Below are 14,565 nucleotides of genomic sequence, written 5' to 3'. Positions count from 1 at the left end.
CACAACAAAATAAATGTTTTGTGCTCTGAGAAAGGCATTTTTATTCATTTGTTTTTGTGACTCAGAGTTTCAGGCTCTGTGCCTGTGAGGCAGAGGGGGGTAGGGGGTGTGCTGTTAGGAATCCTGCAGGGGAGGAGAACACCGGTGAGACAACACACCTTGACAAAAGATTCAGCTCGTGCCTTTTGACTCTTCACCCGGAATCTTTAAGAAGCCACGTGAAATTAACAAACTCCAATTCTAAGACTTTCCACCAAGTCACTGTGTCCCTTTGAGCAAGTCATTCAGACCCGCATGAAGCAGGCGAGACTAGATTAGGAGCATGAATTCAGCACAGGTGGGGCAAGCTGGGACTGCGTGTTTATTTTATCTGGTAAGAAGAGTGTTTTAATATATTTTGAAATCAAATGACTTTAGCCAGTTAACATAGACACCATTACTTATCCAGTTTACCCTGACACTCCAGTGAGGGGCAAGAAGACCTAAATTCATGAAGAATGGGACTCAGGAAGGCAGACAGACGGGCCTTCCTTAGAAAGCCTGTCTCCCTCCCTTCCAGCATTTGCCACACCAGATTGTTAACAAGAAGAACCTAGTGGGGTTCAGGTATAAATCCTAATTCTTACTGACTTGCTCCTGCAAAAGCTCACAAAGGCCAAAAAGCTATAGGATAAAAAGAGATCTCCCACTATCAGTGCCATAACTGCGAAGAATGTTTTTTGCATAGAATATAAAAGTCAGTCTCGCTCAGTGCAGTTGCATTTCATACATACCATAAAGACAACCTGGAACAGGAGTGAAAAGAACAGGTAAGTGAAAATCTCCAGCAGAGAACGTTTTAGGCACATCCAACGGTGTTGACATCAGGGTCCGTTATTGTGCTTTTTTAATTCTTTACGAATCTGTTTGCATCAAATTTAGGAATGGGTCACCTTCCAGGCCAACCATTTCAGCACACGTTACTGTTTTCTCATAGTTACGAGGAGAAAAATAAGCTGCAGTAAAAACCCTCAGGAAGCAGTATTCTTTTCAATGAAGTACATGCGGGTGACCATGCGTTCTAATGTCAGGGTTGCTTCCTACCAGATCGCCACCGACGAAGACAGTGGAATCCTCCTGTATAAAGGCGACAAGGACCACATCGCCGTGGAGCTGTATCGGGGACGGGTCCGCGCCAGCTACGACACCGGCTCCCACCCGGCTTCTGCCATTTACAGGTGAATGTCCCTCGGTTACTGGTACAGGGGAAAACGGCTGTTCAGGGACGGGCTGTGTCCCCTGTTATTCTGCATCGGGCAAGCGGAGGCAGTAATTTGGCCACAGCGGGCTTAGGATCAGTGTCTTATTTAAGGGCCCGTCCATACTCAAGTTGGGTAGTGGAGGAAGATTCTTAAGGAGACTTTTACATCGATAGAGATACTACAGTAATCAGCAGCCAGTAACCAGGGTATAGCTGCTCCCTGTATGCCTGAAGGGGTAAGTCGAAGCAGCACTCAGATAAGGACTCGTGGCAATGGCTGCCTTGGCAGGAGCTGTGCCCTTCAATAAAGGAGTGCAGTCGGTCCTTAGCAGAGGAACCAGGCTTGTAAATACCCAGCCATCCTTCTCCTGCCACACGGTCCCCTGCCTGCACTCCGCTTTGGCCAAATCAGGTTCCAGACAAAAGGACCCCTGATTACAGTACTGTCGCTCTGGGGAGCCTCCCGGACCCCAGAGCAGAGGGAATACAGCTGGAGAGTAGCTCTGGGAAAGAAACTGCAAGCTACCCAGCATGGCGAGGAATTTAGCCTTCCCTTTCATGCAGCACGCATTTCCTGAGCACCTACTGTGTGCCAGGCACCAATCCAAGCTCTAAGAAACAACATCCTTGCTCTTAGGGAGCTTACACCTAATAAGCCAAGGGACACATACAATATGTGACTGGCAATGTTATTTATTTTGGAAGCTTCCTAATAATACAGTGATATTGATGATACTTTGACGATCTGAAAGGAGTGGTATTCATGGGGCATACATTTTGCTGGAAATGTGTTTTCTGCATAAGATTAACCTCTGTTGGTTCTCAACACTAATCCACTATCATAGAAATAACTGCCCCCAATTAGAGCGAGGTCACAACGTCATACGCAGTCAGGTTTTGGGGGGCAGGTAACTTAAATGAGCTAATGGGGCCGCCTGCAAGAGAAGACTATATTCTCATCATTTTACTCTTAAAAAGATCAATCTGTTTAAAATGGCATTATAAGTTCTATGATAAATAGCTTGATGTCGGCGATGTAATAGACATGTCTGTGACAGGAGTGAGCTAGAAGCAAACCTTTATCAAACCAGGACGGAACTGCATCTACCCGTCCTCCCTAAATGCTGCCATGGGAAAATGTGGGCCCCCGTTTTACCAGAACTCCTGAGTTTTCAAGGAAAGACATCAATCTGGATATTTTAATATAAGTGTTCCATCCTTTAAGTATCGATTCATATTTTTCAAAAATACTGTATGTGGTGAACTGAAAGCATCTGTAAGCCAAACCTCACAGATTTGGGGGCATTTATTGGGACATGGAGTTGGAGATACTGGCCTCTATATTGCTTTTTTAAATGTTTATTTATTTTGAGACAAAGAGGGAAAGCAAGCAGGAGAGATAGGGAGAGAGAGCATCCCAAGTAGGCTCTGCACATCAGCACAGAGCCTGATGCGGGGCTTGATATCACAAACTGTGAAATCGTCACTTGAACCAAAATCAGGAGTCAGATGCTTAACCAACGGGGGCCCTGGCCTCTATATTATTGACATATGCATTGATGTGGCTCCAGCGCCTTCCCATCCTAGCTGATCCTTTGCAAGAGTTCTGGGAAAGTAGATGGCAGTCATAGCCATGAATGGAATTCACTAGTCCACTTAGTGGTGAGCTAGCCCCCTTGGGAATATTTAGAGCATGGAAACAAACACATAATTATTGGTTTCCAAATGGAGTATGAATTTCATCTCCATATGGTGATGAATTAATGCCAACATTTTAGATATTGCTCGGCCTGAAATTATGTAGCCTCAATTTGTTCCAGCCCATAAAAAAGTTTCAGAATATTGATTTTGTGGTTCATTTTTGTTTTTGACTTTTCTCCTTTAGTTTATGCAGTGAAATAGTGCAGCATTCTCAGAAACTGTTGCAAAGGTTCTCAAAGTTGGTTTATTAGAGCTAGCGTTCACATAAAATATACGTAAAATATTTCTAGATAAGTTGTAGAAACCCATGTGATTACATCAAATGAGAACTTCCCATAAAAAGCTTATTTTGAGTTTATGTTCTTACCATTGGTGCCTGACAAACACCAGAGCATACCGTATGATGTTTACGAAACAGAATAATATTGGGGCACCGGGTGGCACCATCTGTTAAACAGCCTACTTCAGCTCAGATCATGATCTCATGGTTCTTGGGTTCAAACCCTGCTTTGAGCTCTGTGCTGGCAGCTCAGAGCCTGGAGCCTGCTTATGATTCTGTGTCTCACTCTCTCTCTCTCTCTGACCCTCCCCTGCTCACACTCTGTGTGTGTTTCTCTCTCTCAAAAATAAATAAACACTAAAAACACTTTTTTTAAAAAGAATACTATAACATGATAAGCTTTTCATTATGAGCTACAAGTCCCCTTCTCTGTTTGCAGATCATCTACTGGGGACATGTTACAATCTTACATGTTGTAAGGTCCAGGGAAACAGCTCTCATTTAATTCTTGGTTTGTGATTTATGGCACAAAAATCAAGAAAAATCATCACATTATTTTTAAAAGAAAAGCAGCAATTATCTAGATTTCAGATAGAGAGATGATTGACTGATTGATATGGAATATATATGTATACATTATGTATATATAATATGTACATATATTATATATATGTATGTATTTATGTTTATTTTACACTCCAGCATGGAAGAGAAAAGAAATGCTTCTGTGAAATAGCAACTACAGAGAACAGTTTAATTATTTTAGCCCACTAGGAAATTTTAGTATTTGACAAGTAAAATCTTGGTGCCAGGGTGTATGTTCAGATCTAGGCTTGGCCAATTACTAGTGGGGAAACTTGGAGCAGATACTTAATGGTTCTGTGCCTCAGATCATAGCTCTAAATAATGATACAGCACATACACCATAAAGCCGCTCTAGCATTAAACCCCAGACTCAACTCTGTCCCCTCTCCTCACTCGCATTGTCTTCGTTGTCATCTACTTGTAGCAATACAGGAAAAATTTTCTGGGACCTATTTCTGGAGCATAGCAGGGGAGGTGAAAATGTATTCTCTATGCTTATCCATTGACACTAGAAGGACAAATTGTTTACAATTTCCATGGAGGGCAATTTGAAAAGATCCATCCAGATTACACACATACATTTACTTTCTAACCCATGGAATCCCAGTTCTGGGAGTTTATGCTACAGATATACCTTGAAGATAAAGAAATGCTATGTGCGCAGGTACTGCACTGTCATTGGTTATAAAAACAAAAGTTAGGAAACGGCCCGTTTCTAATCTATACAGTGGAATGTACTGTTTAAAAGGGAGGTGGGGGGCGCCTGGGTGGCTCAGTTGGTTAAGTGATAGACTTCGGCTCAGGTCAGATCTCACGGTTTGTGGGTTCGAGCACAGATCCTGAGTCTGCTTCAGATCCTGTGTCTCCCTCTCTCTCTGACCCTCCCCCACTCATGCTCTGTTTCTGTCTCAATAATAAATAAAAATTAAAAAAAAATTTTTTAAAGGGAAGTAGAAAGGAAAGGAGGAAGTTTTCTATATAGAGTATAGGAAGATCTTCAAGGTACATTGCTCGGTTCAGAAGGAAAAGAAAAGGAAGGCAGAACAGTATCAAAGGTGGGTAAATAAATACGTGTATTTTTATGGCCATGCATTTGCATAATGGAAAACAGGGATGGAGTGCCTAGGTGGTTCAGTCAGTTGAGCATCCAACTCTTGATTTCTGCTCAGGTTATGATCCCAGGGTTGTGGAATAGAGCCCCACATCTGGCTCTGCGCTGAGCAAGGATCCTGCTTGGGATTCTCTCTCTCTCTCTCTCTGTCTCTCTCTCTCTCTCTCTCTCTCTCTCTCTCTCTCTTCTCTTTCTCTCTCTGTTTCTCTTTCTCCCTCCCCCTCCCCCATCCCTTCCCTGTGCTCACAAATGTGAATACTCTCAGTCTCTCTCAAATAAATAAATATTTTTTAAAAAGGATAGAGAAACTTGGAATAGAGAGCAAAAAGTGGGAGAGAAACACAATTTGTATATGAATACCACTTTACATCATTTTGATTTTTGAATCATTTGAATGCTGTTACCACTCAAAACTAAAATTAAATAGAGAAGAGCAGGCGACCTGAAGGCAGTCTCCCTGGATTCAAGCCTGAGCGCTGCCTTCTCTTAACAGTGCGCCGTGGGTAAATCACATGAGCTCTCTGGGCCTCACCTGGTACGTGTGTGTAATAAATCATAGTTCCGTTTTGTAAGAATTTTATGATTTGATCCATGAAAAAATATTCAGAACAACACATACCAAATAGTGCTAGCTATCGGATATTATAAATTTAGAATATCCAAAATGGAGCCTATTTTCTTTGCTTCATCCAACCCTGTGTCGCTGTCACATTCCTAATGTCATTGAGAGGCGTCATAAACATAATGGAGTTATTCTTCATCCTTTTCTCTGCTTCACCTTCAACTTGAAATTTATCCCAAGAGTTCCCTCTGTCCCTACTAATTTTCTGGCATTTATCCAAATGCTTCTGACCTTGCTCAGGCCCTTCTAAAGTGTAACCTCTGATGAAAGGTACTCCTTCTCCATCATTATACAGAAAGTCATCAATAACTCTGTGGCCATCTGGTCTTCCATAAATTGCTTAGTAATTATTTTGTTTGGCTGAATTAAATGTTCAAACCTTGATTTGCTTCTACTTTACATAATGTTATTAAAATACACTAATGTTTTATAAGGGAATAGTTTTACATATTTGTACACAGAAAATTTTTTCAGTTTAATTGCCTGATTTTATGTTATAAAACATTTAATTTAGTAAAAATTTATTTTCCAAATCCTGCATTGTTTAATGTTCTGTTGGAACATTGTGTTGTGGGAATAAATTTGTACATCGAGTACCTCTTTTCAGTTGCCTGGTTAATCTTCAACATTGATGGAAATGGATTTTGTTTATTTTTGTAAATGAAATCTGATTAAGTTAGGGAGAAATAATTATACATTAGGTTTTCATTTCTGTATTTCTTTTTGTTTGATTAAAAAGCTTCATTTCAGATGTCAGTCATTGTTTTAAATGGATTTATATGAGAACCATTATTTCATGGAATTACATATAGAGAGAGCAGTTACATGGCTTGAAGTATGTGTAAGAAAACTCCTTCTTCACAGAAGTGAAATGGCATGCGCATTTGCTCGTTTTTCTCTTACATCTGACAGAAGATCAGGTTTATGCAGTCTCACATCCCGCCACCAGGGCCAGCCATGCAGACAGTGGTGTGGAGCAATTGTTTTCAAATAGCACACATCGGAATCACCTGAAAAGTGTGTTGGAAAACAAATCGCTGGGCTACACCTCTCGTTTCTGATTCGGTTCTTGGATGAGCTTGCAAATGTTCATTGCTGCAAGCTCCCAGGTGACGCGCTGGCCCAGGGACCACAGTTTGAGAACCACTTGTGTAGAAGGAATATATATGAGCTTCACTCTGAGAGCCAGCGCTGTGCTCGCTTCCCACATCCAAACTCCTTGACATTGTGTGGGATGTTGATGTAGAAATCAGCCGTGTTGGGAATGTGTCCACCACAAAAGTCCTCATATGCGTGAGGTGCAGGCTCTTTTTCTCATTTCAGAGACCAGTTGTTACACGTTGCCAGCACCCTACTGTCTAAGGAACTGATCCACAGCAATGAGACAGAAGCAACTTAACAGGTGGATGAATGTATAATCTCACACACATGCCTAATGGTTATAGTGCTTAGAAAATAGCATCAGAAGGGACTTGGCAGTATTGCTGTGAGTACGTGAGTGAGGCTGACTGCCTAAACTTAAAGCTAACCTCAGCCGTAGAACTTAAGATAAGGATGGATATTTTTTCCCTCAAGCAGGCTAATAACTGCCCTTCAAAGTAACTTTTCTTCATCTAGATAGGCAGAAACTTAAAACGAAAGTTAATAAAAATGGTGCGCTTCTTTCTTTAGATTCAGATTAATGTTATTTCCAAACCAGACAGCTTCTTGGGAAACATAGTCAACTACTAATAAAAAATGAGGCAATCAGGAGCGCCTGGGTGGCTCAGTCAGTTGAGCGTCCGACTCTTGGTTTCAGTGCAGGGATGATCCCAGCCTGGCATCAGGCTCTGTGCTGAGCATGGAGGCTGCTTAAGATTTTCTTCCTCTCTCTCTCTCTCTCTCTCTCTCTCTCTCTTTCTCTCTAAAATAAAATAAAATAAAATAAAAATGAGGAAATCTGCTTCCAGTCATGGAGTGAGTCCCGGGGGTGAAGGGCACCCACAGGGGAAAAGGCCAGGCTACCGTGGTAGCGCTGTATGGTGACAGGTGGGCTACACTCGTAGTGAGCACAGCGTCATGTATAGAGTTGTTGGATTACAGTTACTAACATTGTGTCAGCTGTAATTTTTAAAAATTAATTAATTATGTGATGAGGAAGTCAGATGAACCGTCTTAGGAAGGTGCAGGATTGTCCCCACAATCAGTATTTCAGTATTTAGGGAGCAGCACCACAGCAGGGCGCTTTTCCCTACCAGTCGTTAGGTGTGGTTGGCTCTGCAGCCTCTGGGTTATGCAAGTTACAATCTTGCATGGAAAAAAAAAAGGGAGAAGAATTTAGTGTCATTGGGAAAACAGACAATAGACAGAATCTGTGAGGTCTCATTTCCAAGACAAACACTCAGCAGATCTTGATAACACCGTAGGGGAAGGGGGCACTGTTTCCCAGGTTATAATTTGGAGCGAGTTACTTCACCCCTTTCTGCTTCTAGTTCCTAGTCTAAACAATTGGAAATATATCTGTTTTTTATGCGTTGTTTGGAGAACCGGAAATAACAAATGTAAAACCCCTACTAAAGTGCTAGGCACAAAGTAGGCTCACGGTAATTACTGCTGCTGGTGGTTTGTGGATATTCTTGATGCACTGATATCCAAATAGGGAAGGATAAATGCAAATATCATTGCCTTACATGTGACTCATACTGTGTGTTCATGTGTAAGTCCCTTTTTAACTGAGTGCATTTTTATTTAAATTAGGTAATAGGTCTCAAAAGCACTTACTAAAATGTAAGTATAATTGGTCAATCAACTATTTTGTAAAACATCCTTTGAAAACTTGTATGCACATGCATTAATACCTTTAATTCCCAGAGCACCTGGGTGGCTCAGTCAGTTAAGCTTCTGACTTGGGCTCAGGTCATGGTCTCGCCATTCCGGAGTCCCAGCCGCACATCGAGCTCTGTGCTCTCAGTAGCAGAGCCCTCCTCAGGACCACTGTCCTCCTCTCTCTCTGTCCCTCCCTTGCTCTCACTCTCCATCTCAGTCTGTCTCAAAAATAAATGAACATTTAAAGAAAATAATACCTTTACTCCCCTTTGACCTCCTATTCCTTTTGATTTGAAGAGGTAGGCAGGGAAATCTGTTATCACCATCTTCAAAGACGAAGTATCCTCATCTTAGAGATAATCAAAATGAGAGGACCAGCTGAATTTGTCTGGCTTCTGATTCCTATTTCATTGCACAAATATGCCAACAGATTCTTTAAATATTTAAGGCAAAAAGCTAGAGCTCGGATAAGCCAAGTGAACTGTTTATCTTTATTAAACTACTGAAATACTTTAAGATTTATGGTCGAGATAGAAATATAGAAGTGTCATCTTGATGTGTCCTACATAAAGAAAAGGAAGTAAGGAAGGATGGGAGAAAGAGAGACAGAGAGGGAGAGAAAGAAAAAGAGAGAGAGTTGAAGGGAAGAAGGAAGGAAGGAAGGAAGTCAGAGCAAGTTAGAGTCTCTTTTCTTTTAAGCTCTGAGTTTTTAAACTCTTTTTCTGTAACAAAACCACAAGACATAGTTGGGTAACTGCTTTGTTTTCATATATTCACTGAGAAATTCAAGAAAACAAAATCTCAGCTAATAGTGAAGTGTAGTAAAACTAAATGCATAATAAGGGTAATAAATTCGATGTGTGTTCCCAGTGGAAAGTCTCAATGTTAAGTGATTCACTTTCGACTCTCATGAGTCATCAATACACAGTTCCCTTGGGACTAGTGAAAGAGCGTATCAATACTTCTCAGAACCCAAAAGGATGTTGTGCATTGTGAGTGGATAGGTAAGAATGGCCGTGATAGACTGCAAAATCAATGATGGCTCAGTTGTATCTTGTAACAACTGGTGTGTTAGTCACTGCTTTTATTTTAAATGGTATAGACCCAAAGGATTTCTGGGCATCCCCTGGTCAATCTCCTGCTTCAAAGGGCAGCATGAAACACCAATTTAGAATATTCTTAGCTCCTAAATATTCTCTTCAGGCTCATACACAAAATACCATCTTAAAGAGCAAAGAATCTAAAAATATTAATTTCCCAATACTTATCTATCAAAAGACCATGATGAGGCCTCATTTAATTCCAGGGAAATATCAATGGAATTAAGTTTGAGGAAAAAATCTAATCAGTCTAAATTTCACATGTGATTGGGAAAATAGAATCCAAATCCATGCTTGAAATCTATATACTTTATATATATTCTTAAAGCCTTCTGACTCTTAATTATAACATTATTATTTTGGGGGCAAATGGGTGGCTTAGTTAATTACAAATCCAACTGGCTCAAGTCATGATCTCGTGGTTTGTGGGTTCGAGCCCTGCGTCTGTCAGCACAGAGCCTGATTCAGATCATCTGTCTCCACTTTCTGTCCCTCACCTGCTCTCACTCTCTCTCTCCAAAATAAACAAACATTTTTTAAATATAAGATTGCCTTTTTTTTTTTTACAATTCCATGATTTCTGTTAGATGTGCCAAATTGTGTAACTGTCATATAAGATTATTTTTCATAGAACATTATTGGGATATTTAGAAGAAAAATCGCCTATTAAAGGCTTGTTAATGGTGAGAACATACACCATTTGTATAGTACTAGGTTTTTTTAATCCATGTTTTTATTGTAAAAGTGCCACGTAATAAAAAAATGTGTCCTCTCCTCACAAAGAACCCGGCTTCAAATCTGTTTAGGATCTGGCTTCACCACCTCGAGTACCCTAAGTGCCCCGTTGTTAGGGTTGTTTTGATTCTTAAAAAAGTTACTACATGTAAAGTTTCTTAAAACAGCGCCTGGCCTGTAGTCTGTGCTAAATAATTCTTTGGTCTTATTGTTTGCATTCCCCTGGCGAGGAAAATGACCTGAAGTCACATTAATCCAGTGTCCCACATCTAAGGAGACCTAGGACGGAATGAACCAGGTTTATCTCCCAGCATTTCCTGCAGAATATGGCTACTGAAACATCCAAATTTTTAAGTAAAATGCATCTTTTAGATGTCCTTCCCTAGGTCTGCTTGAAGCCTCTTGGCGGTACCTGTGGTCCAGTTAGTAGTATTAAAAAACTGTATGTTATTGTTAACAAATCTCCCTCACATTTCATTTACTTAACATATATTTATAGAGCATCTACTCTTTATCAGAAACTCTATTGGATACATTAAGAAATACAGAAATAAATAATACATGGCTCTTGCTTTCAAGTAGCTTACTCAGTTATATTGCACCAAACACCATCATTAATGATGACGTGCCAGTATTGATTGTCTAAGACTGATGTGTGACCAGGAACCAATTTTCTAGTACAAATGGGCCTTTTCTTTGCAAATGTAGAGGGAAAAAGGAGGCCTCATTTTAATATTTATGACTTAGTCAAGGTCAGTGTTCAGAGAACAGCCAGGTAAAACCTCTTACATGTTGTATGTGATCACAACAGAGAAACCAATGGGCCACCAGTCTCTCTCTGTATATCTTCATTCTAATATTTTATGTAAAACTAGTAGTAACTTGAACAAGATATGCCCCTAAAGAAGCTGGTATATTTCTGCTAGTCTTTAGCATCATTTTGCAATTAACATCAAAAATAAAGCTCACTAATTTCTTCCTGAAGAAGATACTGAAATAATACCAGATTACTTGTGTGACGATGGTCGCGGTAGTGATGGTGATGCTGATATCTAACATTTACCTTTGCACTTTCTATGTGCTGGAGGCTTCACTCTATACTTGTAAAAACTTATTTGATACAGACCTCAAATTAATCATCAGCAGGTGAAATATGTACTCGCATTTACTGAAGAGAAGACTGAAGTATAATTAAGTAACTTCTCTAAGGTCAATATTTCATAAATACAAGACCAAGATTCAAATTCGGATTCATCTGACTCCAAAGTCTGTATGCTTAACCATGAGCTAATATTACCGTCTGGTATATTCCTTTAGAAGACAATCCCATTTAAGACCAGTAGCAGTTGGTATACAACTTTTTAGTAAATTATCTTCCTGTATATTGTTTCCTCTATTGATTTTAATGGTATCAAGTGTTGCGATAATTAAATCAGAGGAAGATAAAAGCATTGACTGGCATATTTAATATTTATCATTCAAAAGATGCTACCTGAGACAGGTTATCAAAGATCTTTGTGCCTGGGGACTCCTGCAGTCATTTAAAATCAGAGAACTTCCAATGCTTCCACAGTTCTGCAGAATGGTTTATATTGTGGCCAAACCACAAAACCTTTTTATTCTGTGTTGGTAAACAGAGGGAGATGATTAGACACCTGTGGTGAGAACCACACAGAAACGTCCACACATTTTTTCTGTTATTTTCCAGGCTTGACCTATTTGCAAGTGTAAACATCAGTACCCAGAAATTGAAGCAATTAGCTTATATAGGGAATGTTAGGTATTCACAGTTTCTCTAGCATGTGTGCCCATGTTTCCATGTTTGAGTTTTTTTTTCAGTCTTCCTGGTTGACATACCAGTAGATTGGCTTTTTAATATTCACTATTTACTTTTGGCCCCAACTTCCATGATGCCATATTTTGCCCCCATGGCGAGAGGTTAATATATTGCTGACGCTGCCATGTATTGATTCCTGTTTTCTTCATTGGTCCCGCACTCCTCTTCGCCGTTAACCTTTGTTTTACGTTTACAAGCACACTTCACAGTCGTATAACACCTTCCTAGTAATTGCACCCCAGTTCATCTTATTTTCAATCCCCATTTTTCATTTATCTCGGTTTCTTAATCTTTTTGTTTGTATCCATTTTGTGAATTTCCATAAGCCCTCTCAAATTCTGGAATGACTGTTAGACTTGGCCCTTAAAAGTAATAGAAAACTGAAGAAGCATTGTCCACACTAAATTCCCTAGCTATGGCTGTGCTAAGCATTCCATTGAATCTGTTACTCTCCACTGAGCATAGATTTCATTTGGTGGTCATCCCTCTGAAAATTGCAAGGAAAGGAAGAGTGTACTATCAGTTAATAAATGTTAACAAGCACAATGATACCACCACGTTGGTTATTCCTGTGTTTGTGGGTATGTTTGGGGAAGTCTTACTGTTCAGCATTTAAAAGATCAAAGCCAGTGATAATCTGTAAAGGGTATTTGGCACCAATGTAGGTTCTTTGTCTTAAGTACAATTTGGAGTTAACAGTATCTCAGAAAAACAAAACTTTAGTGGTGTTTAAGAGCAAAAGAATAAATTATTCTTTATAATCTCTACATAGTAGAAGAATATGATTAGAGAGTGATTCAGTGTAACCATTTCCACTCCTCCCCTGGGAAAACAAGCTTATTTTGTATACATACCTAAAAAAGGAGTAATTGTACTTCATCTAATATCTTTAAATCAGTGACTAGTGTTTATCTTTATTACTGTTAGATAGGAGTATCTTTTCCTAATGAGTGCTTATTGGAGTTAGTATTTAAACTTCTTTTGGTTAATAAAAAGAAAACTGAAGCATCAGTTACGTTGCTTTTTCTTTGTAGCGTGGAGACGATCAACGATGGAAATTTCCACATCGTTGAACTGCTTGCCCTGGACCAGAGTCTCTCGCTCTCCGTGGATGGAGGGAGCCCCAAAATCATCACCAACCTGTCAAAGCAGTCTACTCTGAATTTTGACTCTCCACTCTATGTAGGAGGTAAGCTTTGTTTCAAATCCAGTGGGTCCCCAAGCCCGTGATTCTCACCACAGACTAATTCTGAAGTTGTTGATCCCCGTATCATGGCCATTGACCGATAGTGATCAGTCATTGAAAGATGGACAGCAAGAGAAGAGCCCTGGATACGTGTTAAGAGACCTGTTTTGTGCCTGTCCCAGCCTGTCAATAACCACTGTTATGGGTGGACAGCTTCTTCTTATGGTTCTTACTACGATTACAAAGTGCCCTCTAGCAAAAGCCATCAGAAAACTTTGGAGAAAAATTAGAGGTTTATTACTTAACAAGTGCTGAAAATTACACAGCACACCTGAGGCCACACAACAAGGTCTTAGGGAGAGAGACAGAGAGAGAGAGAGAGAGAGAGCGCGAGCGCACGTGAGTGCACACACGTGAGATTAACAACACATGGGCCTGGGATGCTGCCTTTACTGGGGTCAAGGCCATGCTGTAAAGAATAACGCGTCGTTGACAGAACGTCAGATGTTACCATCTCAGATTATCTGTGCTACCAGTTGCCAACTCGTGTAGGTAAGAGGATAATTATTAACAAAATTGAATGATGAATGAATGAATGAATGAATGTACCCCTGTATTGGGGTAACAGGAAGTACTTCTGCTGAGCTAAGACTTTAAGGAGAATGAACAAGAAAGAACTGGAAAGGTGAATTAGGGATTGGAAGGATAGAGTGAATTTCCTGGACTGTTTTCTGAAACCAACACGAAGGCAGATGAGGAAGAGATGAGGAACAGAGGTGTGGGCAAAGTTCTGAAGGAGCCGGGAGGAGAGGACCCAGGGGGCTGCAGGTGGTGGAGTGGGAGGTAAATGTAAGCTGGCGGTACAGAATTTCAGTTTTCAGGCAAAGGAGCAAGAAAGCATGTAATGTTGAATTGAGTTACATTGAGTTAAATCACATTGGATTGAGGCGGATTGACTGATAAAATTAACTCATTTTACTGCTAAGTAAGCTAAAAGGCTTGAGCAGGTCAATGTAACTGATTTCCTCAGCAGGACAGGCATTTTTACAAAGTTTGCATTATTTCCTGCTAAATAGTAACCTAGGGATTCTACATAATTATGTTAACCCTTCCAAGACGTCCTTGAAAGCATTTTTGAAATCGCCCTGAACGTTCAGAGCACTTGTTTTTGTTTGTTTGTTTGTATTTTACAGCCGAAGATCGTAACACTTTGAAAGAATTTTTGAATTTTTAGGAACCATTAAAAATCTTGGCTCTGTTCTGTAAATATTTACTGAATATCTACTGTACGCTGAGAATGAAGTTAATACATGCATAAAGGTTCGAAAGTTGAGGAAGAAGTATCCCTTCTTGGCCCAGGGGC

General features: G+C 40.1%; 1 protein-coding gene across 1 annotated transcript in view; it reads left to right on the top strand.

Moving 5' to 3' along the window:
- The window catches only part of SLIT2 (slit guidance ligand 2), a 379,517-nt gene that overhangs the window by 350,549 nt on the left and 14,403 nt on the right, over window positions 1-14,565 (top strand). Inside the window, exons 34-35 of the mRNA XM_029952292.1 lie at window positions 1,087-1,217; window positions 13,051-13,205. Of these exons, the coding sequence (XP_029808152.1) occupies window positions 1,087-1,217; window positions 13,051-13,205 (286 nt within the window). The remainder of the gene's footprint in view (window positions 1-1,086; window positions 1,218-13,050; window positions 13,206-14,565) is intronic.

This window comes from Suricata suricatta, chromosome 1, assembly GCF_006229205.1.
Source record: "Suricata suricatta isolate VVHF042 chromosome 1, meerkat_22Aug2017_6uvM2_HiC, whole genome shotgun sequence".
In the NCBI taxonomy this organism is placed as follows: domain Eukaryota; kingdom Metazoa; phylum Chordata; class Mammalia; order Carnivora; family Herpestidae; genus Suricata; species Suricata suricatta.
Note: the sequence above shows the minus strand (reverse complement) of the source record. Positions and strands in the feature narration are given on the sequence as shown.